Below are 25960 nucleotides of genomic sequence, written 5' to 3'. Positions count from 1 at the left end.
AGAAAAAGTCATGCAAAATTTCATGAAAAGAACACCTTTCCAACTGTAAAACACAGGTGTGGATCTATCATGTTTTGGGCATGTGTTGCAGCCAGTGGTACAAGGAACATTTCACAGGTAGAGGGAAGAATGGATTCAGTTAAATTCCAGCAAATTCTGGAAGCAAACATCACAACATCACAAAAAAGCTGAAGATGAAGAGAGGATGGCTTCTACTGTAGGACAATGATCCTAAACATACCTCGAAATCCACAATGGACTACCTCAACAAGAGGCACAAGCTGAAGGTTTTGCCATGGCCCTCACAGTCCCCCAACCTAAACATCATTAAAAATCTGTGGATAGACCTCAAAAGAGCAGTGCATGTAAGATGGCCCAACAATCTCACAGAACTAGAATCCTTTTACAATCAAGAATGGGTGAAAAAACCCCAAACAAGAATTGAAAGACCCTTAGCTGGCAACAGAAAGTGTTTAGAAGCAGCGATACCTGCCGAAGGGGGTGCTACTAAGTACTGACCGTGCACGGTGCCCAAACTTTTCCTTCAGGCCCTTTTTCTTATTTGTTATTTCAAAACTGTAAAAGATTGAAATAAAAACACCAGTGAGCAATTAATTGCTAATACAATGGATCTGAGAATTAATTACACAAAAAAAAGGTTTACTGTTAAACACAGGTTATACAAGAAATTCATGCACAAGGACTTCAGGGTGAACCACAACAAAAATAACAAACAAAACCCACCTATTTCACCCTGGAGTGCTGCCTAGGCCCTACAAACAAAAGAAGCAAACAAAAATACACTACTGGGCCTAACTCCCTAAACAAAACAAAAACAGAAAAAAAAAATTTATAACAAAAATGGCAGTCGACCCCTATGGTTTTGTGCTAATTAATCTAAAGTGCAGAGCTATTTACAATATACACTGCTCAAAAAAGATAAATAAAGGAAACACATAATCATCACAGTGTAACTCAAAGTCAGTCAAATTCCTGGGATATCAACCTGTCCAGTTAGGAAGCAATGCTGATTGTGAAACAATTTTACCTGCTGTTGTGCAAATTGGACAGACAATAGGTGGAAAGAAGAGGCAATTACCAAGACAACTCCTATTTAGGAATGATTTTGCAGTGGTGGCCACAGACCATTTCCCTCTCTGCGTCTTTTCTGGTTGATTCTTGGCTAGTTTTGCATTTTTGCAGTGCCCTCACCACTAGTAGTATCATGAGGCAGTATCTGCAGCCCACAGAAGTTGCTCAGGTAGTGCAGCTACTCCAGCATGGCACATCTATATGCGCAGTGGCCAGAAGGTTTGCTGCATGGAGGAGATACCAGGAGACAGGCCAGTACACCAGGAGAGGTGGAGGGGGCCGTAGGAGGGCAACAACCGGAGGAACAGGAGGAGCACTGCCAGAGCCCTCTAAAATGACCTCCAGCAGGCCACTCGTGTGCATGTTTCTGCCCAACCTGTCAGAAACAGACTCCATGAGGGTGGCATGAGGGACCGACATCCACAAGTGGGGCCTGTGCTCACACCCCGGCACCGTGCAGCCCAGTTGACATTTGCAAGAGAACACCAAAATTGTCAGATTCGCCACTGGCGCCCTGTTCTCTTCACAGATGAGAGCAGGTTCACACTGAACACATGTGACAGACGTGACAGAGTCTGGAGATGCCATGGAGAATGTTCTGCTGCCTGCAACATCCTCCAGTATGACCGGTTTGGTGGTGGGTCAGTGATGGTCTGGGGAGACATATCCTTGAAGGGCTGCACAGACCTCCACGTGTTAGCCAGAGGTACCCTGACTGCTGTTAGGTACCAGGATGAGATCCTCAGACCCACTGTCAGACCATATGCTGGTGCAGTGGGCCCTGGGTTCCTTCTGATGCATGACCAGTGTTGGGAACGTTACTTTAAAAAAAGTAATTAGTTATAGTTACTAGTTACTTTCCCCAAAAAGTAACTGAGTTAGTAACTGAGTTACTGCACTGTTAAAGTAATTTATTACCTGTAAAAGTAACTATAGCGTTACTTTTTAATAAAATGCTCAAATATGTCAAATTGCTTGGACACCCCCCTTAATGGAACTGTATGTAATGAAACTCAACATTGAATATGTCAAATGAATGAAATTGACACTTAATAGTAGGGGTGGGAATCTTTGGGCACCTCACGATTCGATTACAATTACGATTCAGGGGCTACGATTCGATGCATCTTTAATTTATGTATATTGATGCACTTTTTCACAACACATATCTTTTTGTCTCACTTGGAATTTTTAAAAACAGTGCATTTGTAATAAGAAACAGTTGAATTCATTTCCATTATATTTTATTAAACATATAAATGGAAATGCTTGCAAACTGGAAAGTTACAACTTCGTTGTACGGAACCAAAGGTAACAACAGGTATCTTAAATCTCAAGATAAAATGCGTAGTTAGAGTAACAAATGATTCGGTGGAGACAGACGTCCACGCATCACATGTAACTACGTTCCTACCTGCCTTCAACAGTGAGGCCATGACTTCTGTTTTGGTTTGGTTGTAGAGTGTCGGTGAAATAGCGTCGGGATGGGATGGTGTATCTGGGCTCCAGTGTATGCAGCAGTGCTCGAAATCCCTGATTTTCCACAACAGAATAAGGACGCAAATCCTTGGCAATAAATGCCGCGATGGCCTTCGTAATTCGCTTCGCCTTTTCCGATGAGAGTGGCAGCTTTCTAATTGCTTCCTCGATTGTTCTCTGGTCGGTAGCGCCACTAGTTGCCGCAGCAACAACAGCCTGCCATCTCCCTGACTCCTCCGTCAGGTGGAATCGAGTTACATGGCTTCTCATGTTTGTTGTGTTGCCAAAGTATTTTATTTTAGCACAACACAGCTTACATATAACGTGGCTCTTGTCCAGTTCGCTTCCGCCGTCAACGGTGTAGAAGCCGAAGTATTTCCACACGTCTGCTTTTAAATTAGAAGGAGCTGTTCAGCTCTCACGCTGAGGTGGGTAGCGGTCAGCCATGTTTGTTTTCCTCTGTGCGCGTGTCGGCATGTCTGCTCCAGGTGCGCATCCCAAAGTGTCCCGGAGATGACACGTACCGCGCTTCTTAGTTCCGCATTATTTAGAACCTTCTGTATTACTCTAATTAACAGATTTAAATAATCGAAATTTGGACATTTGTGAATCGATTCAGATTCGTCCACGTCCGAATCGCGATGCATCTAAGAATCGGAAATTTCCCCCACCCCTACTTAATAGAATAAATCATTATTATAAAACATCGTGCACTTATCTACACTAGTTAAAGAACCTCCATTAATTGCGCAATTTAAATGTGAAAAGTCTCATTGACTGACAGTCAGCTGTGTGTATGCGGAGAAGGAGAGGGGCGGAGGGAGCGGAGCTGTGGAAACATCCTGCAGTCCGTCACACTATCATGCGTTTAAATAACTTAATAGATGGATAGATATAGAGAAAGGCAACGTTTAGAGAGCAAGCCCAAATAAGCAACTCCACTTTCGAAACAAGCCAAAAAATCCGCAACCCGCGACTACCAATATTTGTAAGCGACTTTACAAAAACACAAGCCCAAAGTCGCGGACCTGACAACCCTGCTTGTGTGCTTGTGAATACCCGCCCTACTCTGCCTCTGACTGGTTTATGATGAAATGTTACTCTCCCTAAGCCAATCATCAGCACTTATGCTTCCCCCTCACCTGCCCTCATCAGAGAAAAAAAACTTTACAGCTCCGCTGAGAAGGAGCTTGCTTGGGTGAAAGCCGCTTCAGTGAACCCAAGTAAAGCCGAGTAACAACGCATTTCATTGTGAGTAACAGTAACGGCATTATAATGGGGGAGACAGTAACTTTTTTGATTACCCGTTACTGAAAAAAGTAGCACCGTTTATTTATAACGCCGTTATTCCCATCACTGTGCATGACAATGCCCAGCCTAATGTGGCTAGAGTGTGTCAGCAGTTCCTGGATGACGAAGGCATTGATGCTATTGATTGGCCCGCCTGTTCCCCAGATCTGAATCCAATCGAGCACCTTTGGGACATCACGTATCGTAGCGTCCATCGCCGCGATATCGCATCACAGACTGTTCGGGAGCTGACTGATGCCCCGATCCAGGTCTGGGAGGAGATCCCCCAAGAGACCATCCCTCGTCTCATCAGGAGCATGCCCAGACGTTGTAGGGAATGTATACAGGCACGTGGAGGCCATACACACTACTGAGCCACATCATAAGTTGTCCTGAGGAAATTCACAGAAGTTGGATCAGCCTGTGATTTTTCCACTTTGATTTTGGGTATGATTCTGAATCCAGTCCTAAATGAGTTAATGATTTTGGTTTCCATGGATGGTTCTTACATTATTTTGTTCTCAACGAATTACACTATGTAATCAAAAAAGATTTTCATCTGGAATATTTCATTCATCAAGATCTGGGATGTGTGATTTAAGTGTTCCCTTCCTTTTTCTGAGCAGTGTATATACTAGCGTGGTTAGCTAGCGTGAAGTTAACACATACACTAAAGACTAAACAACTAACAATACCACTGGAGGCTAACAGCGGCCCCACTGGCATTAAGCAGCGCAGTCAACAGTAATGAAACGGCTAACTGTACTGAGCACAAACAGAAACCAATAGCACAGCGTTTCAATGAGCGGAAGGCTGCGGAGGAAAGCAACTGGCTGGCAGCATCGATCCTCGGCATTACTGTGGCCGTCTCAGACAATAAGTAGGACAAGCCCCAGTCTTGGCCAATCCACAGCAGCAATGGCACACCAAGCCCCCCAAGCTCAGCCAATATGCAGCAGCGACGATTGAGATTCACCCAATTGGCACTGGGCATCTGTACCTGTAATACGAAGATCCTCACAGAAAGGAGAGCTCTCACTCCCTTGAAACATCACTGCTCCATACTCAGTAACAAATACACAATGAATAATATGGCTGACCTTAACACCCCCCGTCCTAAAGAACAAACATCTTTCCTAGAAGATTTGTTTGTTAAGGCTGGGCTGGCATGCGTGACAGGGAATCTGCTAATACATTTTCTGCTCCTTTTTGTATGATGAATCTCTTGGTTGAAATCCTGAACCAGGAGGGACCATCTCATCAGTCTCTGATTTGAATTTCTCATCTGACTCAAAAACACCTGGGAGTTGGGATCAGTGTACTCTGCAACAGGTAGTGGGCTTGAACCAATGTACACTTTAAAATACTGTAGTGTGAGCAGTAGCGAAAGTGCCCCTTTTTCATTAATACTGTAATGGGATTGTCAATACCTTGCTTGTCTTCCTGGAGCAACACAGTACGGGCGCCTCTGTTACTTACAATACCTCCAACTTGAATGGGCAGTCGAAATCTGGGGTTGCGAGGACAGGTGTGCTGCAGAGGAGAGCTTTACAGAACAGCATTCTGACAGGCAGGTGACCAGGAAAAAGTTTCCTTCACACTAGTGAGGCTAGTGAGAAGAACAAAAACATCAGCAAAGTTTCTACAAAGAAACGTTTCTAGGATGGCTTACACTTTTGCATCCACTGGCCCACTTGCTTACTGAGGTATGCGACAGTGGCTCTGCCAAACTCACATTTGGCAAGATTCAGAGTAAGGCTGGCCTTCCTCAACCTCTCAGAAATAACTTATAGGGTTCCTATGTGTTCAGGCCACGTGTCTATAGGCCACGACATTATCGAGATACTCTTCACAATTTTCACTTCAGCTAAAACAATGTGCATTACCTACTGAAATGTGGCAGGTGTATTACATAGACCAAAGGGCATCACAGGGCATTGGAGGAAACGGTCAGGGGTGACAAAACTAGAAATTTCTGAAGCACAAGGGGTTAATGAGACTTGCCAGTAACTTTCAGAAGGTCCAGTTTTGTGACGAAAATGGCTGAATCAACTCTAGCAACACAGTAAGAATCAGCTTTAGTGACGTTGTTCACTTTTCTGAAATCAGTATAGAAACTTTTGTCCAATTTAGGCACAAGAAGGCAGGTAGATCTCCAGGCACTGGAGCTGGGAACAGCTAGACCGTTCTCCAAAAAGTAGTCAACCTCTTCTTTAAGAAGAGAGGGCTTTGTGGGATTAACACGGTAAGCAAGCTGCTTTATTGGTCACCAACATCAATGTTGTGAGACACAACAGTGGTGCAGGATGGAGTGTTTAAAGGGACATTGTGTAACATTTTCAGTTGTTTATTGGCAAAAATTGGTGTCCGCATTCATAAATATGTCATCACTGGTGTACTATTACCTCCACCAATAATCTGACTTATTCTCATAAAAGGAGAATTTCGGATTTGTTTGTACATTGTGCGGGTAAGTCGTCTGTGGGGTTCCATTACGTTTCGCCATCTTGAGAATACACCCGCCAGCAAGGGACATACAGCACCGCCTTCGGCGTTTTCGTTGAGAGCCAGGCCAGCACTGCGTGACTGAGGAGCCGAAGGAGAGGAGCAAGAGGCGCTTCGCTACTACCCTGGCAAATTTGAAACAAAGTCCCACTCTTTGAGCATAATGCAAGATCATGCATATGCAGCATCATGGGAGACAGAATCCTTGTCAACAAGAAAGCACAAAAGGGAATAGAAAAGGCAGCGTGACCGGCGAATTAAAAAAACGAAGGCCCACATCGGGGTAGCCTTTCCCAGGTAGAGAGAGCTGCTGAGGGAGAATGGTAATGCAATCACAGGCCAGCTCCGCTGTCGGCTGTTAGCCGCTGTTAGCGGCCAGTCGCTAACAGCCTCATCCCTCTTCTGGCATCACTGCGTCGCTGTTAGCTGTTAGCTGCTGTTAGCGGCCAGTCGCTAACAGCCTCATCCCTCTCCTCGCATCACTGCGCCACCTGGGAAAGGCAAAACCAATGCTGACCCTTGTTTTTTTAATTCGCCGGTCACAGTGCCTTTTTGATTCCCTTTTGTACTTTCTTGGCGACGAGGATTCCGTCTCCCGTGATCCTGCATTATGCTCAAAGAGTGGGACTTTGTTATGCGGCAGTTGTGCCGCTGGCCACTAACAGCTGTTAGCGGCGCAGTAATGCGAGGAGAGGGATGAGGTGTGTGAGGTTGAGCCACTTGTCAGTTGTCAAAGGACAAGACGTGATTGGTTTGTTTCAATTTACATCCGCCCCAACAGTCCTACGTTGTAAACACAGCCAGCATGGTGAGGAGGGGGTTTGTCAGCTCGCGCCGCGTGTGTCTGTGTAGGAGCCTGAATGAATACTCCATGTAGTATCGGATGACATGGTTTCATCAGGGTTATCATAGGTTTTTGGTACACAGCGGCTACAGTTGTTGCAATACGTGTTTGAAACAGTGAGGCGATAGAGTGCGCCATCTGTTTGAACACAATATATGATTTCAACGTTAGATGGGAGAAATTCCTACACACTGTGGCTTTAAGAATGGAGTGGAATTCTTTTCAATAAAATGAACAATATCTGCCTGGGCTGAAACATCTAAATGCTGCAAATGCATGGACGTCTGAACTATTTTCTGAGAGGGGAGGGCGGGATTTTTGTTGGGAGGGGCGGGGGAAGCACGCACACTTATAAATGATTAAAGATTTGATTTGAAGTCGTTTTATAATAACATGCAGTTATAAGAGAACTAGAATGGATGAACACGGCATCTATATTGTTAAGAAAATTAAACTTTGATAACTAAATCAAGCCATTTAAGGAACATAACATTATTTGTAATCTTGAATGAAAAAAAGAAGAGTCTGCGCTCCTGACTCAGGGTTTTCATGCATTTCCAAAAGTGGACCTTCTCTCAGCTGAACTACTGATGAAGATTTTAAGCAGGGTCGAGACATCGCTTTCATCCATAAGGTCACTGTGAGCATTCATAATGACCAAATGTGTTAGTCTCTCCTGCGTCATGGTGTTGCGCAGCCAGGTTTTCAGCCTGCACAAGGCTGAGAAAGAGCGCTCGGATGCCGCGACAGATATGGGCAGGGCCAGACAGAGCTTAGTGAGCTTCTCCACCTGCAAGGTTTGCAGGATGGACACAACATCCTGGATGCCAAGGCTACTGTATGTAGTCAGGCAGGCTGCATATCACATCAAAAGCATAGATCTATGCATTAATGATATGAAAGAGATAAATGTAAGTCAGACAAATTGAGTTTAAATTCAGATTCTTTATTTTTTTTTAAACTGTAATGCAATGGGTAGGGAGGCTGGGGTGCGGGGGTGCGGATGGGAGGGGGTGCGGCCGCACTCCCCGCACCCCTAGTTCCGACGTCTATGTGCAAATGAGCTGACAGATTTTTTAGGATTTCTGAATTTTGCAGCTGTGAACAGGAAACACTGTTGTTCACATATAAAACATCATTTTCAGAGGAGGGCGGAGAAAAAGCAACAGATGTGACAGTGGACAGTGGTTGTATCAGCCAGTTGTATCAGCCAGATCCATCACATCATCAAATTTACATGCCTGTGCACATGTTACAACACAAGCAGGAACCCAGACGGGTTTAAGTCGAGCACAGGGTTCTCCACTATCTCAGGTGCTGGAAAAACTTTCTTTCCAGCCAAATCATTATCGAGGATGAAATGCACCCCTGGTGCTGGCAAGCGAGAGCGCATGCCGATTTTCACCAGGCCAGAGACAAGGGGCGAACGCACCCGCGCTCTTGAATGGATCAACTCAACCCCACATACGAGAGCATCAGAACCACAAAATGAGCCGCTGGACAGAGGCAACACACTTTGCAACATAATGGACTGTGTGGCTCTTGTGTCAAGCAAAATTGTGATCGGTACCTGATCTTCAGTGTCTCCTGTCAGAGAGACGGAACCATTTAAAATGAACTTGTAACTTTCATCTATCTCATCCTTCTTGGGTTCGTCTGTGTTGACAGGAGGCAGAACAGGAGCGGACTGGATTAAACTGGTTTTTGGCTTTCTGGGGTTTTGATTTCGCTCTTACTGCTGCAGAGCAGGGCAATTAGCAATGAGATGGCCCATAGTCAGAGGAAGCGGTGTTAGGATGTGGTGAGTTTTGGGTGGAACTTTTGGATTTTTCCCAAAGCAACAGCCCGAATAGGTTCACAATGCACAGAGGGAAAAGTAACATGGTGAGTCAAAATGAATTCATATGCGAGCACATGTGCACATGCACACGTGTGACAAACTCATTACAAATTTATTTTTGCTCTACACGGACTTTTAACTCTTCCACACAACTCTCAGTTGAAGATTGTGAAAACTTTACTGGCACTGCTTAAATAGCCACTATCATTTGCACTCAGTTGATTGTCGTTTACTTAAGTAAGGGTTGCTCAAAATATTCTCCACACTTCTCTTCCTAATAGTTCCCATTTGGAGCTAAGATTGCAGTGATTTTAAGTGGTTTTAAATCATTTTTACCACTTAACACTACCACTTTGTCCTCACAGTTTAGCTTGTAGATAAGTCTGGTCATATGTACGCACTACACTCATAAATGTGACAACGTAGCAGGCTGATAAAAAAAAATATCACAGGACAGGCAAAACTTATTTTAAATGACATTTGAGGGATCTCGTAGTGTAAGTATTTTCATTTGAAATGTTGTAGTATTTTGATAGCATTATATATATTTATGTCAAAGTATTTAACTTTTTAAAAAAAAGTCAGGCTGTGGCTCAGAAGATAGAGCTGGCCGTCTATTAATTTCAGGATGTGGTGGTTCGATCCCCAGCTCCTCCTGTCCACATTTTAAACTGACCTTGGACAGTGAACTCCATATTACTACTGGTGGCCAGACCAGCACCTTGCATGGTAGCTTGCTTCCACTGGTGTGTGAGTGTGAATGAGAGATAAACTGTAAAGCATGTTAGATAAAAGTGCTATGTAAATGCAGCCATTTACATTGAACCTGGAGCATTTGGGTGTCCAGATGGTCCCAGGGCAGTTGCCCCGTTTGTTCTGTTGGAAACACTGACACTATTGGTACTGAGTTTCAGTTGCATTAGACCGAATCACCATGACGTTATACTAACAACAACAGTCACTTCCAGGTAGACAACTGTATATTTATTTAAATTGTGTGGAGATGTATTAATTGTTCAGCTATAACGGTAATGTTTAAAAACATATAGTTAAACGTGTTGGTCAGACCTATCTGACCTTTTTGCTGTGCTTATTTCATGCACTCTGTTGTTTTACTATGATCTTTGATAAATCAACTGGCACAGATCTAAGCAATGTACTGCTTGGACGGGGACCACAGCAAAATGTATTTTAACCACCGAAAGAAATCTTTATCAGTTTAAGTGTATGCTATGTTTGGAGTACTTTACTTCACCACTTTACCTTCCAGGCTAACTCAGGCTTGTCCAAACTTTTGAATGGGGGCCAAATTACATAATTTGAAAATACCTGGGAGCCAGCTGCTTCTCGTATGGGTTTAAAAAAATCACATACAAATGAGACAAATAGAACTGTTTCCTCTTTCAGTGAGAACATATTCAACTTTCCACCGCTCTGGAAGCAGCGGCCCTTGCTGTTGACTTTACGTTGCTTTGCTGTGGTCATGTCTGCTACCTAGCAGGAAATGTTTTTTGTTGATTAACCATTAGTTTGCTTGTGCTTCCTCTGCTCATAAAATCTCATTCATTCAACCTGTGTAGTTCTTACTTGGGGCATAAACTGTATGATACTCCTGCCATTGTGAGGTGAATGGAAGAAAATGCTAAGTGATCTTGCTTGATTCACCAATATTGTTTGGCAGGCATGGGTGGCATGGTGGTGCAGTGGTTAGTATTGTCACCTCACAGCGAGAGGGTTCCTGGTTTGAACAGGGGGTGGGGGAGCGCTTCATTGCGGAGTTTGCATGGTCTCCCTGTGTCAGCGTGGGTTTTCTGCAGGTTTCTGCAGACATGCAGGTTAATTGGTGACTCTAAACTGGTCATAGATGTAAATGTGAGTGTGAATGTTTGTCTGTCTCTATGTGTCAGCCCTGTGATAGTCTGACGACCTGTCCAGGGTGAGTCCAACCTTTCACCCAATATCAGCTGGGATTGGCTTCAGTGTCCCCGCAACCCCTAACAGGATAGCCGGTTATGGAAAAAATGAATGAATAAATGTTTCACCGACTTCACACGGTATATTATAAAAGACAAGCGGGGTGCCATTCAAAAATGGTCCGCGGGCCAGACTTTGGATGTACCTGCACTAACTGATCAAGGCAGCAGTAGACCAGCAGCTCCTGTGTCCTGCAAAGTAAAATGACTGTTTTTGTGAATGGAGTGACAAAAGTGGTGGCTTTGATATAACGGCATCAGTTCCTCATTGGAAAGGGCTGTCTGACAGCAAGGTAAAGTGGTGAAAATATATAGCATACACCTAAAGATAGTGTTTGCACAGTGCTGTTTCATTTATGTATGTGACATAGGGGTGGGAATCACCAGAGGCTCCACGATACGATATTATCAAGATACTTAAGTCACAATACTCATACTAATCACTGCAATTTCAAATGTTTTGCGATATGCTGACACTTAAGTTATTTTATTTGCAGTGTATATAAATGCATGTAGTGAACTACAACAGAAATTGATTCTGTTATTCTAATAGGCTACCAAAAGTTTAATTTGTATTTGTAATATTAATCATTTATATAATAAAACATAATACTTGGCACTGTGTGACAAAACAATTTTGCTACACAAAAATATCGTGATACTTTGGTGTAGCAATTTTTCCCCCACCTGTAATGAGACGTTGGATGGTTTCTAGCTGGAAGTCCCTGTAAATAAACATTGTAATTTGGTCTATACCAAAAAAAAAAAAAAAAAAGAACTTACTTTACTCATAATCATGTTTTCCAACATTTTTTTTATTCATTTCGGGCTCTAGTTTCACAGACCGGGCGAGTCGGGGGGGCAGCGCACCTGCGCTTCGCCAACTGGGTGTGGCCAGGCAGATTTTGCAAGTTTGGCACACCGTGCGCCTGGCGCAGCTACTCCTCTTTCCCACCTCCGTCCCTCCTACCTGCGCAAGTCGGAAAGAGGGAGGAGAGAAGGCGTGGAGTGGGTTTTACACACATCACACCAATCAAATGAGCCCCTCTCCTCGCCCTTAAATGCGCCGCGCGAAGGCATAATGAGAGTTTACTCAATTCGCCATGGCAGAAGAGAGCAGCAGCGTCAGACAGCCAAACTTCTCCCAGGAGGAAACTGATGTTTTGGTCCGGGAGGTCCAAGCTCGCAGTGTCCGAATATACGGAACTGCGAGCAGACCTCCACGGGCTGATGATGCAAAGGTAGCCTGGGAGGAGGTCACCACAATTGTAAATCAATGTTGCGTTTCTCTCGTCCGTGCGCGTTCTTTCTTTCTCTCTCACAGTCTCACTCTGTTTCTTTTCTTTTGACTTTTCTAAGATGACAGGTGCTGAATATATACTCCCTAGTTTGCAGCTGTCAAATCAGGTTGGGTTTCCATTACACGTGCCAAACGTGCCAAACAGTGCCAATCCCCTTTGATCTGACATCAGATATGACGGGACAGTCGATATAGAGATACATTTATGTGCTGATTGCAGATAGTTGCATTGAATAGTGGATTTTGGGTATTTATTGCATTGTTAATGTGCCTGATATTCTGGAAACCTGCCTGTGAGGTTTTGGTGACGTGTGCGCACTGTCCGCCGGTCAGCCAAACTTCGGCTTACACCGGCTGCGCGCCCCCTGCGCTGACAGTAGACCTGGTTTCAGCTGGCGAGCTTTTAGCGCACCTTCGGCGAAGCCTTTTGGCACGAAACTGTCACTGCGCCAAGCTGGATCTGTCGACACCTCCCCCTGCTGCGCCGCCACACCCATCTCAGCACACCTCGGTCTGCCAAACTACCAAACTGAGTGCGCCTCGGGTTGCGCTGCTCGAAACTAGCTCTGCTCAGGGTTCGCCACCCTGCGCCGCGCCGGGAAACTAGAGCCTGATTTCAAAAAGCCAAAGTTTCCAAATATTGAAGAACAGAAGCAGTTATTCAGTGTGAATAAAACAGCCTATTGTGCAAACTTTTGATTTGAATCAGAGAAGGTCAGAGTAAAGGATAAGTAAAGAAGAAATCCAATTTGACCAGACATGCAATGCAAGCATAATTTTTGTTGGTAATAAAAGAGTTCTTAGGTTTAATCCCCAGCTCTTGTTCTGAGTAGGATAAGAATCTCTTTAAAAAAAAATCAAAGTTACACAAATCACACATAGAAATAACAGTAAAAATGTAAAAATGGATTTACTTGACGTTCTTGTGTAACACTTAAAAGGTGTCTCTTCTGCAGCCAGTGGACAGCCTGGCAGAGAGGGAGTCAGGAGTGCTGCTGAGTGCCCAGACCATCACCTCAGAGACCATCAGCACCACCACCACTACCCAGATCACCAAGGTCTGCTCACTTCACTAACAGCCCCACTGTCAGTCAAAACATATTAATACAGCAATTTACCACCATGCTGTGATGGATCCCTATTTATCCCTACTCAATCACTTGAGTCAGTGGTGTTGACCCTTCACAAACATACTGGTTATGTAGCCACTGGAGAGTAACTCAGGAGACTTCAGGAGATTTCTGATGTTTCATCAACATCAGAAATATGAACGTGAATTTTTTATTCCCTGACACCAGTAGAAAGTTGTGCCCTGTTACCTGCCCAGCCCCTGGTCCACTCACCTCCGGTGTGTTTTTCATGTGAATTTCTTTTAGTGGTGTTATGGGTATGGGGTGCTGTTTGTAAAGTTGCTCACACTGAAAATAACATCAACATTTTGCCACATTTAGCTTCAAACAGTGTTTAAAACATGGTGTGAATTTTTTAACATCACCTTTTACCACATTTACAGCAATATTTGTGAACTTAGAAATATATTAAATAGTTAAATCTAAATATTAAATGTTACACCTTAAAGGGAAATTTCGGTTTATTTCAACCCGTCTCCTATCCTAAATTTGTTTCAAGTGACTAGTGACATAGAAATAATAGTTAGCATGTTAGCCGTTAGCCTAGATACAGCCGGGGCGCACCTAGTAGCGTCAGACCTGTTAAAACGTACTGTAAGTGAACGGGCATACCTTCAAGTGCAAAGTTAGTCCACTAAACAAGCTTTTTTTCCACAAAGACCGCCTCATATCGTTAGGATACATGTCAGAGAACATATAGAAAACGACATGTAAACGTGTTGTCTTACCTTACCGGTGTGCTGCCATGTTAGCTCTGCTTTCCAAAGGTCGGCCGAAATATATCTCGCGAGCTCTAGATAAAGCCCAGCTGGATACTAACGTTACTCCAGGTGGAGGTGTCTCGTCCTCGGTCACACCCAGACCTTGAAAATAAGGCTGCAACCAGTCCCGTTCCTTGCAACAGAGGCATTCCTGTTCTGTGGGGAAGCTCTTCGTCAGTGTATTCTGGCTCAAATAAGGGTGGCCATCAAACTCTGCAAAATCAAATCCCTCCTCCACAAAGTCTAAGTCTGGCAAAAAGTCAGCCATTATTCTATAAATCTTTCATAAAATGAATGAACTTTTCAGGCTACTGTCCGGTTCTGCCTTTCAGCTGTTGCTGCTTGTTCAGGCACGCTATGAGATCGCTGCTTGTTCTCGCGATATTTCGGCCGCGCTTTGGAAAGCAGAGCTAGATAGTAAACAGAAGAGCTTCCCCACAGAAGAGGGATGCCTCTGTTGCAAGGAATGGGACCGGTTGCAGCCTTATTTTCAAGGTCTGGATGTGACCGAGGACAAGACACCTCCACCTGGAGTAGTATCCAGCTGGGCTTTATCTAGAGCTCGTGAGATATATTTCTTACTTACATTTTAACAGGTCTGACGCTACTAGGTGCGCCCTGGCTGTATCTAGGCTAACGGCTAACATGCTAACTATTATTTCTATGTCACTAGTCACTTGAAACAAATTTAGGACGATAGGAGACGGGTTGAAATAAACCGAAATTTCCCTTTAATGTTAAATGTTAAATATAAATATTAAATCTAAATCTAAATGCTAAATCTAAATCTAAATGCTAAATCTAAATATTAAATCTAAATCTAAATGCTAAATCTAAATCTAAATGTTAAATCTAAATGCTAAATCTAAATTTGAATGTTAAATGTTATATCTAAATGTTCGGGGTGAAACTAAATATTTAGCTAATATGCAAATCCACACTGCTGGTCACCGGAAGTACCAAAATAAAAGCTGTCCACTGTCCGTCACCTTCTGCACGCTCCTTGCTTGCTTGGCAACATGTCAGCATGTCCGGCGATGTGGTGGCTCTATGGCGGATACTGTCGCTGTCGCTGACGATGCACTGCTAAAATTCTGTATTGCCAGAACGGGCCTTCCGATGTGTATCACTCTAGAGGTGGGTGGGGGTGGGGGCAGGATAGTGCTTACCAAAGTGATGTCAAAACATCTCGATCGCCTCCTCATGGCTGCCTGTAGTACAGGTCATAAATCCCACACCCTCCATAGAAGGGACACTAAAAACTCAAATAACATGTCAAATAAAATTTCTCCAAACATGATTTTTGTTATTTTACGTAGTTATTATCACGCTAATGTATGTTCAAGTGTTCATTTCCCCCAATAAGTTGGTTCGTTTTTTTATTCTATAAACACAGTCTGACCATCTCGAGCTTTTATTTTGGTACTTCCGGTGACCGGCAGTGTGGATTTGCATATGAGCTAAATATTTAGTTTCACCCCAAACATTTAGATTTAACATTTAGATTTAGTTTTAGATTTGATATTTAGATTTAGATTAAATATTTAGATTTAACATTTAACATTTAGGTGTAACATTTAATATTTAGAATTAACTATTTAATATATTTCTAAGTTCATAAATATTGCTGTAATGTGTAATGTGGTAAAAATTCACACCATTTTTTTAAAACACTGTTTGAAGCTAAATGTGGCAAAATGTTGATGTTATTTTCAGTGTAAGCAACTTTACAAACGGCACCCCATATGTGGGAACATTTAAAACATATCTCTGGGTTTTGTCAATATTAGCCAAATGGTTACAGGGCAGAGTTGGGGGACTTAGGTCTGAAGACTGACTTGACTTGAGTCTGACTCGGGTCGCAAATTTGAGGACTTGGGACTTGCTTGACTAAGACTAATGAAAGACTCGACTTGACTTTGATTTGGTATTCATGACTTAAGACTTGACTTTGACTTGAAGCAGATGACTTAAAAGGACTTGACTTTTTTATTAAATATTTGCATTTTTGGAGATATTGAGAAGTTACATTTTGTTTTTAAAATATGATGACACATCATGAGCTTTACTGTATGCTTTTATTCAGTTCTCTCTGGGTAAAACATGTGAGTTGAGTTTTTAAAAAAGTATTCAGTACTGAATGTGCTTTGCACACACAGTCACACTGTCAGCTCTGGGCCATTATGCTCACACAGTCACTGTGAACGCTGGTACATGGGCTGCTAGCTTTCTATGCTCAGGCTCTCTTCTTGTTTGTGCAAGGTTTTGGTACTGCCACAATGCGTAACGAATGTTCCTGCTATCTGTGAGTGTGTATGTGCGCCTGCTGTGCACATCTGCACACCATGAGATAGTTTCCCCAGTGACTTTTTTTTTAGCACTTTGAGATTCATAAATGAAAAGTGCTTTAGAATTTTAAGCATTTTAACACTGCGTAATTATCTCACCTGCTCTCTCACAGCAACAGTTATGTTATGTGAGTGGAGTCTTTCTCCCTGACCAGAGAGCTTGGAGCAGGAGTAGTATTACTGTAGCAGTATTTAAATACTGAGAGATAGCATTACACTCGCCCAGAGCCCAAAGTGACACCTTCATAATGTTTGTTTTGCCCAACCAACAGTTCAAACCTCAACATAAAAGTTATTAAATAATAAAATGCAGCAAAAAAAAAAAAAAAAAACATGAAATGTTTTGCATTAAAAACAACTTAGATGATTATCAAAATAATGGCAAATTTATTTTCTGTCAGTTTAATAATTGACCCACAGTTCAAGTTGTGCTTGTACATTTTTATATGTTTCGAGTGCAAAATCTTAATTTGTAAAGTAACAAGTAACTAAAGCTGTCAGATAAATGTAGTGGAGTAGAGGTAGACGGTGAGAAGATAAAACTCAGATTTGTACTTACAGTACCTGAGTAAATGTGTTAAGTTGCATTCCACCACAGTTTGTGCTATATTATCTTTATGAGTTTGTGAGTATGACTTGACTTGTGACTTACTTGACCTGAGCAATGACTTACTTGATTTACAGCAAGAACTCGACTTGGCACGTGCTTATGACTTGAAGGTTATGACTTGAGACTTTTATATGACTTGCACATGTGTGACTTACTGGTATAAGGTCCTGAGAGAAACCACATTTTATTTCAGCTGTGTTTATTTTAGTTGGAAAGAGAAATATATTTGAACTTAAACCTGCAATTTTTATACAGACATACTTAACATAATGCATTGTCTAGTTGTTTGATACCAACAAAAATATGTTATGTTTTCAATAAATTGGATGATGCAGAAATGTACAATACTAAATACACAATTGGTTTTCAATATGGACAGAATAAGCCAGCAACATGTCTCAGCTTTTCAGAATATCAATGAAAGACACTCTTTATGCAAGACTACATTGTGCAACATGAGTTATTTTGAAAATTTGGGTTTATGGCCGAAATACATGGGACACAGTTGCAGTGTGGCACATCTTCCACAGCTTGCCTGCAGCAGAGCGTATCCATTATAATCAGCTGAAGCTTGCCTAGCCTGGTAAAGCCTCCTAAAGACAGTGAGATTTTAGCAATCTTCTAAGTTAGTGCACTGTGCAACATGGATCTAATAAACTTGGATATGACATCAAGTTTGATTTATGCAGACTCTACAATGACAACGTCTTCTGAATCGCAGGCTATGACATATGTCCATCAGTGTCAATACGCAAGAGCAAAACATCATCAGCATGTGTCATTCATCTACGCTGCTATAGTTATAAGAGAAAAATGAAAACAAGTAGAAATTGCGCCCTTGCTATGGAGACATTTATGTGTGTCAAAAACATGAAGAAAAGGAGGAGGAGAATATGGATGCAGTCGTGGCTGGGGAAATGAGGCCAACTTGGCATGTCAATTTTGCAATGAAATGTATTTACTAGCATCTAATAGCATTTAGCATTCATGCTGATCAGTGCATCCTTTCGTGCTGCATTTCTATTGGGTGGTTAGTAGATGTGAGTGGTATCAGCGGTCACACTGAGATGGCCACCTCAAATTTCTGACATTGTGAGAATTTTATCTCAGGCTGTCTTTAATCGCAAGACCATGACAACGGCCATCCTTGAACCTCCCTCACTGTGCAACCTAGGACCAACGTTTTAGAGCCACGACAAAAGATATCTCCACGTTTCTTTCACGTTGGTCATCTTTCATCTAGGACAGACCAAAATCACACAGTGTATACTGGGCTTAAGACCATCCCTGATGATGTGAGCTCAATATTCAGTTTTGCTCTCTCTATCATTTTGGTCCCCCAGCTGCCCCAAACACTTTTCAGAAATGAAAATCTAATTGGGGCCAATCCGGGATCAGCACCGTAGTTGACAACCTAATCAGTTAATCAGGGACTGCACTGTAGTTGATGATGTAAAATGCAGGCTGCAGCTTGCAGAACACTAACAGCGACTCCCCAAGCAACAAGTGCTAAGTCTAACGTCAGCAGGGTTAACACAGCAATAAGTGAAGTTATTGCAGAAATAATCAATAACAACAATTAAACAAGAACAGGAGTATGCACTCAAAGCAAAATAAGTTTTCAACGTTCTTTTGACTGGATTTGGCAAAAGTTTGATTTATCAGCTGGCTCTGTTGGTGATGAAGATGTTCCCTGGTGTTTTGTTACACTGATTAGCTGAAGGAGTTTTGTCTGTTAAGGTGGATACTCCTGACCACTAAAAGTCTTGAGTGTTGAGCTCACGTCATCAGGATGGTTTTATCAGGCTAACGCTCGCCCGTGCAGGCACTGTGCTGCTCAACATTATTTTTACAGTCTATTTTTTCTTTATGCATGGCTTTGCAGCCCTCTGACAGTTGCAAACTACATAGAACTGACTCCCAGTGTCAGACACTGACCACAAAGCTGTCCTTTCACGTCAGCATGATATGCCACCAGTCACTATTATTGTTTTTTTTATTATTGTATTACTGTGTCAGGGAGAAACAACAATGAAAGGTAAGGCAGCGGAAGTCTGAATAGGGCAGGTGGGAGGGATGGTGGATGGGTCCAACAACCACTGACTTTTATCCAGGAGGCTGGTGGTCACTTCCTGTATGGTTGTTAGCCAAACCCCGTTCTTTTTGCCTAAACCCAACCACGTATGTGTGTTGGCAAAATGTAACCACATATGATTGCTGTTGAAGGAAAGAAATGTCAATTTCCAGTGTCCTACAGTACCAATGTAGTGCTTTTATTTTAAAATAGATTGTATGCAAACTGTTCATTTCCTGTGAAAACACCGGTGTATATAAAAAAAAACAATGCATGTAAAGCCCAATTCAGACCAAAGATTTGCAATGAGTAGAGTTGAAACAGGCAGCTACTTGCAATGCGCCGTTCTGCAAAGCTTTAAAAACAAAGTCAACGAGAGGAGACAGTGTATCATCTCTATGCAAAAACTCTTTGTACTTCCACTCTGATTTCTAGCTTTTCAGGCTGATTATAATTATAGTATAATTTGTATCTTCTTAAAATATGAATGAGGAAAGTGATAGTGAGATACTGGCTACAGTTGCATTTGAAGTAGTGATGAAACAGCAAAAAACATACAAAAGAGCACCAGATGGACTGTTTTCATCATCAGTAAACCACAACCAGCTCCAATTAATCAGTCAATGAGAATGTGTGTGCTGGGGGCATAAGCGCATAGAGCGTGCAGCAGCAGTGACCTACCACCTGACACCGGCACACCATGAGGATGGAAACAGAGGGTTCGGCGGGGACGGAGCACCTGCCTTTAGCAAGTGAGCATGCTGTCTGTGATCGTTTTGACTTGACCAGCAGACTTTACTCCATCAGTTGGCTTGAGTGAAGCTCAGACCGGCCAGTTCACACCACTGCAACTTTTCTCTGCAACATTATAAAACGGTTTCATCTCGTCAAGAATCAGTGGTCTGAACTGGGCTTAACAGGCAGAACTTGACACGGCATCCCAGAACATCAACAACCAACGCACCCAGGGTACCTTGCACATTGTACCTCTATGTGGAAACCCTATGACCAAACTTTGATATGTGACAAGGTTGGAGTGAGATTGTGTTTGCTGATGTTGCCACTGAATCTGGTACAACCAGTAGAGAAATACCATGAATCATCATGACATTCTGCTACTCCAGTTATTTGTTATTTGTACATGCTCAGAATACTTACTTAAGACATTGCTTGACCTAAAGAATTTTTTTTTTCATTTATCCATGTTCCTTTGTGTCATCCTTCAAAACCTTGCCTGGATCTATCTTATTTCTGACCCTCTATCAGGAAGGGACACTGCACTGGTCTTTCAGGGTGATCAGTCATGTCTGGCTTCTCTGCTAATGTGAATTCCTACAGATAATGAAGATGGATTTTGTTTTTGCATTTTTTCCAAGCTCATATTTTAGCTTGTGTCGTGTCTCTGTTGTAGACAGTGAAAGGAGGGATCTCTGAGACTCGCATTGAGAAGAGAATCGTCATCACTGGAGACACTGAAATTGATCACGACAAGGTAAGGAATGTAGAGGTTGTGAGGGTACCTCAGCACCTTTCCAGCCACCAGTACACACTATATTTGGTCCGTATGGGGACTTGACATGGTCACCCTTTTGTTTCCCAACCCAGGTCCCTATGGACTGAGCTACTGCCGCCGTCCCATGTAAATGACTGATGAATGCTTTATTGTTCACACTAAATGATGTAATAATGTTGTTTTCATCAGCAGGAAGCAGTTGTTTTTATTGTGTGTTGCCTCTTTCACTGACACAGAGTTCTTCTTGTAATGCTGATATGTGAAGCTGAAATTTTTTGTAGGCTTAATTTGCCTCACAGAGCAATCATGTTCATTTATCAAGTAAATCAGTTCTGCATGCAAGTTTAATCGAACTCATTAATCATGTTCTACTTAACAAGTCTGGATTATTGTCCTTCCTTCACTCAGGCTTTGGCTCAGGCCATTAAAGAGGCAAAAGAGCAGCACCCAGACATGTCTGTTACCAAAGTGGTTGTGCACCAGGAGACAGAGATCAGCCCAGAGTAAGACACAGTGATCATTTGGAAGGTGAGTGTCCACCCTGAACCCACCTTTACCCATCCTTTACCATGATTTTTCTGGACAGACTTTTGACACAACAAAAAATCATTTGCTGTTCATGCAGATAATGTCAAGATCATATTCCCCTAGCATAAAAAAACAGGTGACAAGGCCAAGAAAAGAAAAGAGCATTACTTAGAGAATCGTAAGTACAAAAAGCAAAACTTAAAGAGTAACTAAACCCTAAATCTTTTTCAGCTGATAATCATTGTTTCTGGTTGTATAGTAGTGTTACTGACTGATCCTGCTCAAAATCTTGACAGTTTAGTGCAAACTGTTGAAAATCTACATTTTATTTTAAAAATGTGGTATGGAGTGCCCTCTACAGCTTGAAACCTGGTTATTACATTTGAATTTACATTACATTACACTGGAGGCAAATGATTCTTTTTCGGGGCGAATGACGTCACTAACCGTCCACGCTAAAGCCTGCCCTCCTCCCTTTACTCCTCCTCCCCTTACTATAAAACCATTCTGTCCGCAGTTATCAAACTGATAACGAGTAGGTTGGATCAGAGCAGAGAGAGGAGTAGAGCAGAGAGAATAGCTAGTAATTTCGTCGTCTCGTCTCGTCTCGTTGTCCTCCGCTTATCCGGGTCTGGGTCGCAGGGGCAGCAGCCTCAGCAAAGAAGCCCAGACAGTCCTCTCCCCAGCCACCTCCGTCAGCTCTTCCAAGGGAACCCCGAGGCGTTCCCAGGCCAGCTGGGCAATGTAATCCCTCCAGCGTGTCCTGGGGCGGCCCCGAGGTCTCCTCCCGGTTGGACATGCCCGAAATACCTCCCAAGGGAGGCGTCCGGGAGGCATCCTTACCAGATGCCTGAACCACCTCAACTGGCTCCTCTCGATGTGGAGGAGCAGCGGCTCTACTCCGAGTCCCTCCCGGATGTCCGAGCTCCTCACCCTATCTCTAAGGCTGAGCCCAGCCACCCTGCTGAGGAAACTCATTTCGGCCGTTTGTACCCGCGATCTCGTTCTTTCGGTCACTACCCAGAGCTCATGACCATAGGTGAGGGTTGGAACGTAGATCGACCGGTAAATCAAGAGCTTCGCTTTCTGGCTGAGCTCCCTTTTCACCACAACGGACCGGTTAAGCGTCCGCATCACTGCTGACGCCGCCCCAATCCGCCTGTCAATCTCCCGCTCCATCCTACCCTCATTCGGATGCTAGGAGGACCACGTCATCCGCAAATAGCAGGGACGAGATCCTCCTGTCACCAAACCTTACACCCTCCACCCCTCGGCTGCGCCTAGAAATTCTGTCCATGAAAGTTATGAACAGAACCGGTGACAAAGGGCAGCCCTGGCGGAGTCCAACCCTCACCGGGAACAGGTCCGACTTACTGCCAGCCACGCGAACCAGACTCGTGCTCCTTCGGTACAGGGACTGGATGGCCCTTAGCAAAGGGCCACCAACCCCATACTCCTGGAGCACCCCCCACAGGATGCCCCTGGGGACACGGTCGTAAGCCTTCTCCAAATCCACAAACCACATGTGGACTGGTTGGGCGAACTCCCATGCCCCCTCCAGCACCCTGGCGAGGGTAAAGAGCTGGTCCACGGTTCCGCGTCCAGGACGAAAACCACATTGCTCCTCCTCAATCCGAGGTTCAACTATCGACCGGACCCTCTTCTCCAGCACCCTGGCGTAGACCTTACCGGGTAGGCTGAGGAGTGTGATCCCCCTATAGTTGGAACACGCCCTCTGGTCCCCTTTCTTGAAGATGGGGACCACCACCCCACCACCCAGAGGCGTGTCAGCCAGGACAGCCCTTCAACATCCAGAGCCCTGAGATATCCAGGGCGAATCTCATCCACCCCCGGGGCCCCGCCGCCACGCAGTTCCTTCACTACCTCGGCGACTTCTGCCCCCGAAATTGGATGACCCGCCCCTGAGACCCCCAGCTCTATTTCCTCACTGGAATACATGTTGGTGGGATTGAGGAGCTCCTCAAAGTATTCCTTCCACCGCCCGACAATGTCCCCAGTTGACGTCAGCAGCTCCCTGCCCCCACTGTAAACAGTGTGAGCAAGTTGCCGCCTTCCCCCCTGAGGCGCCGGACGGTTTGCCAGAACCTCTTTGGAGCCGATCGATAGTCTTTCTCCATGGCCTCACCGAACTCCTCCCACGCCCGAGTTTTTGCCTCCGCGACTGCCGCTGCTGCGCTCTGCTTGGCCCGCCGGTACCCGTCAGCTGCTTCTGGAGACCCACAGACCAGCCATGCCCTGTAGGCCTCCTTCTTCAGCTTGACGGCTCCCCTCACCTCTGGTGTCCACCAGCGGGTTTGGGGGTTACCGCCGCGACTGGCCCCCGCGGCCTTGCAGCCACAGCTCGCAACAGCTGCCTCGACAATGGCAGAGCGGAACAAGGCCCATTCGGACTAGGGCTGCAACGATTCGTTGACGTTGTCGACAAAAATCGATAATAGAAATAGTCGACAATGAATTCCATTGTCGACAATTGTCGCCAGACGTGTTTTTCCAATGGAGTGAGGCATCTCACTTCATTACAATCTCTGCCGAGAGTCGCACATGCGCAATAGCGTCTCTGCCAAGCGGTAACGTATACATAAATGGCGGCGTCCTACACAGCAGCTACGCGTACCAAAACTTCTAAAGTTTGGGAGCATTTTAGCCTGGATACGGCGAATAAAAAGATTACTTGCAAGGTTTGCAAAGCAGACCTTGTGTATCACGGCAGCACCTCGGTGATGCATGAACATTTAAAGAGAAAGCACGTCGGACAGTTGAACGAAACAGAGTCTGACTCGCCTCGGTAAGATTCAAGTAACATTCAAGCCAATACGTTTTGTTTTTGATGTACATTGTACATTTTAGAAGTGTATTTTCGCTTTAAAAGAGAGCTTTAACGTTATGCCTGACTGTGCCTGACTGGTCTGTCCACCATGACAGGTTTGTGTCCAGGTTGTATCACACAGTCCATGCTTACAACTTGAATTTGGACAACTCTGAATGCTTTATTTTCAGCTGTGTATCTACAAACGTCAGTCATTAAAACCGTTAGATTTCAGACTGTTGAGAATTGTAAAGTTCTTTTGCAACAGACTGTGCAGTTGACCACTGAATGTACTTCACAAAATGCACTTAATATTTGTTTGGTTTACTGTTTTACTGCTGCTAATGTGCCTGCCCTTGGTTTACAGGAAAAAATGTTTACTTGATTTTAATTTATTATTTATTTTTTATAAAACACATTTGCCTGTCCTTAAAAAATGGACAGAGGTTTATTTATTTATGGATTTATGTCTATACTGACCGAGCACTGTGCCTAATTGGTTTTAGATAGGACATTTTTATTTACTTTTTGTATGAACCGGCCTATCAGCAGCAAAGTTGAATAAAAGATGCATTTTTCATTGAAGTATCCATCTTTCTTGTGTTTATTATCATTTGCCACATAATTAAAGCAACCTCATGCTAAATTTAAGAAAAATGTAATAATTATCCGATTAGTCGACTAATCGTTTCAATAGTCGGCGACTAGTCGACTATTAAAATAGTCGTTAGTTGCAGCCCTAATTCGGACTCAATGTCCCCCTCCGCCCTCGGGACGCGGTCGAAGCTCTCCCGGAGGTGGGAGTTGAAGATCATCTTGACAGGTTCTTCTGCCAGGCGTTCCCAGCAGACCCTCACTGCTCGTTTGGGCCTGCCAGGTCTGCGCGGCGTCCTCCCCTGCCACCTGATCCAACTCACCACCAGGTGGTGATCAGTTGACAGCTCTGCTCCTCTCTTCACCCGAGTGTCCAGAACATATGGTCGCAGGTCAAATAACATGACTACAAAGTCAATCATTGACCTGCGACCTAGGCTGTCCTGGTGCCACGTGCACCGATGGACATCCTTATGCTCGAACATGGTGTTAGTTATGGCCAAACTGCGACCCGCACTGAAGTCCAATAACTGCACACCACTCGGGTTCAGATCGGGCAGGCCGTTCCTCCCAGTCACGCCCCTCCAGGTCCTGCTGTCATTGCCCACCTGAGCGTTGAAGTCCCCCAGCAGAACAATGGAGTCCCCGGTCGGGGCACTGTCCAGTACCCGTCCCAGGGACTCCAAAAAGGGTGGGTACTCTGAACTGCTGTTCGGCGCATAAGCACAGACAACAGTCAGGACCCGTTCCCTGACCCGAAGGCGCAGGGACGCAACCCTTTCGTCCACTGGGGTAAACCCCAACGTACAGGCAGAGAGTCTGGGGGCTATCAGAAAGCCCACCCCGGCCCTCCGCCTCTCACCTGGAGCAACTTCAGCAAAGGAGAGAGTCCAACCCCTCTCAAGGACTTGGGTTCCAGAGCCGGAACTATGTGTCGAGGTGAGGCCGACTATATCTAGCCGGTAGCTCTCAACGTCTTCCACAAGCTCCGGCTCCTTCCCCGCCAGAGAGGTGGCATTCCATGTCCCAAGAGCCAACTTCCGTAGCCGAGGATCGGACTGCCAAGGCCCCCGCCTTGGTCTGCTGCCCGATCCACACTGCACCAAACCCTTCTGGATCCCTCTGCAGGTGGTGGGCCTGCAGGGGGACGAGCCCATGTAGCCGGTTCGGGCTTGGCCCGGGCCGGACTCCATGGGCGAAGGCCCGGCCACCAGGCACTCGCCCACGGGCCCCAGCCCCAGGCCTGGCTCCA

The 25960-nt window shown here is 44.4% G+C and overlaps 1 protein-coding gene across 15 annotated transcripts in view; it reads left to right on the top strand.

Moving 5' to 3' along the window:
- The window catches only part of epb41a (erythrocyte membrane protein band 4.1a), a 253745-nt gene that overhangs the window by 219763 nt on the left and 8022 nt on the right, over positions 1-25960 (top strand). For 7 of the 15 annotated variants that reach the window (XM_033641650.2, XM_033641615.2, XM_033641598.2 and 4 more), the window contains 3 exons: positions 13265-13381; positions 20658-20738; positions 21168-21287. In XM_033641650.2, the coding sequence (XP_033497541.1) occupies positions 13265-13381; positions 20658-20738; positions 21168-21266 (297 nt within the window). In that variant the 3' untranslated portion in view covers positions 21267-21287. The remainder of the gene's footprint in view (positions 1-13264; positions 13382-20657; positions 20739-21167; positions 21288-25960) is intronic. The other 8 variants (XM_078176107.1, XM_078176106.1, XM_078176109.1 and 5 more) reach the window with 2 other exon arrangements.

Source organism: Epinephelus lanceolatus, chromosome 16 (genome assembly GCF_041903045.1).
Source record: "Epinephelus lanceolatus isolate andai-2023 chromosome 16, ASM4190304v1, whole genome shotgun sequence".
Classification (NCBI taxonomy): Eukaryota; Metazoa; Chordata; class Actinopteri; order Perciformes; family Serranidae; genus Epinephelus; species Epinephelus lanceolatus.
Note: the sequence above shows the minus strand (reverse complement) of the source record. Positions and strands in the feature narration are given on the sequence as shown.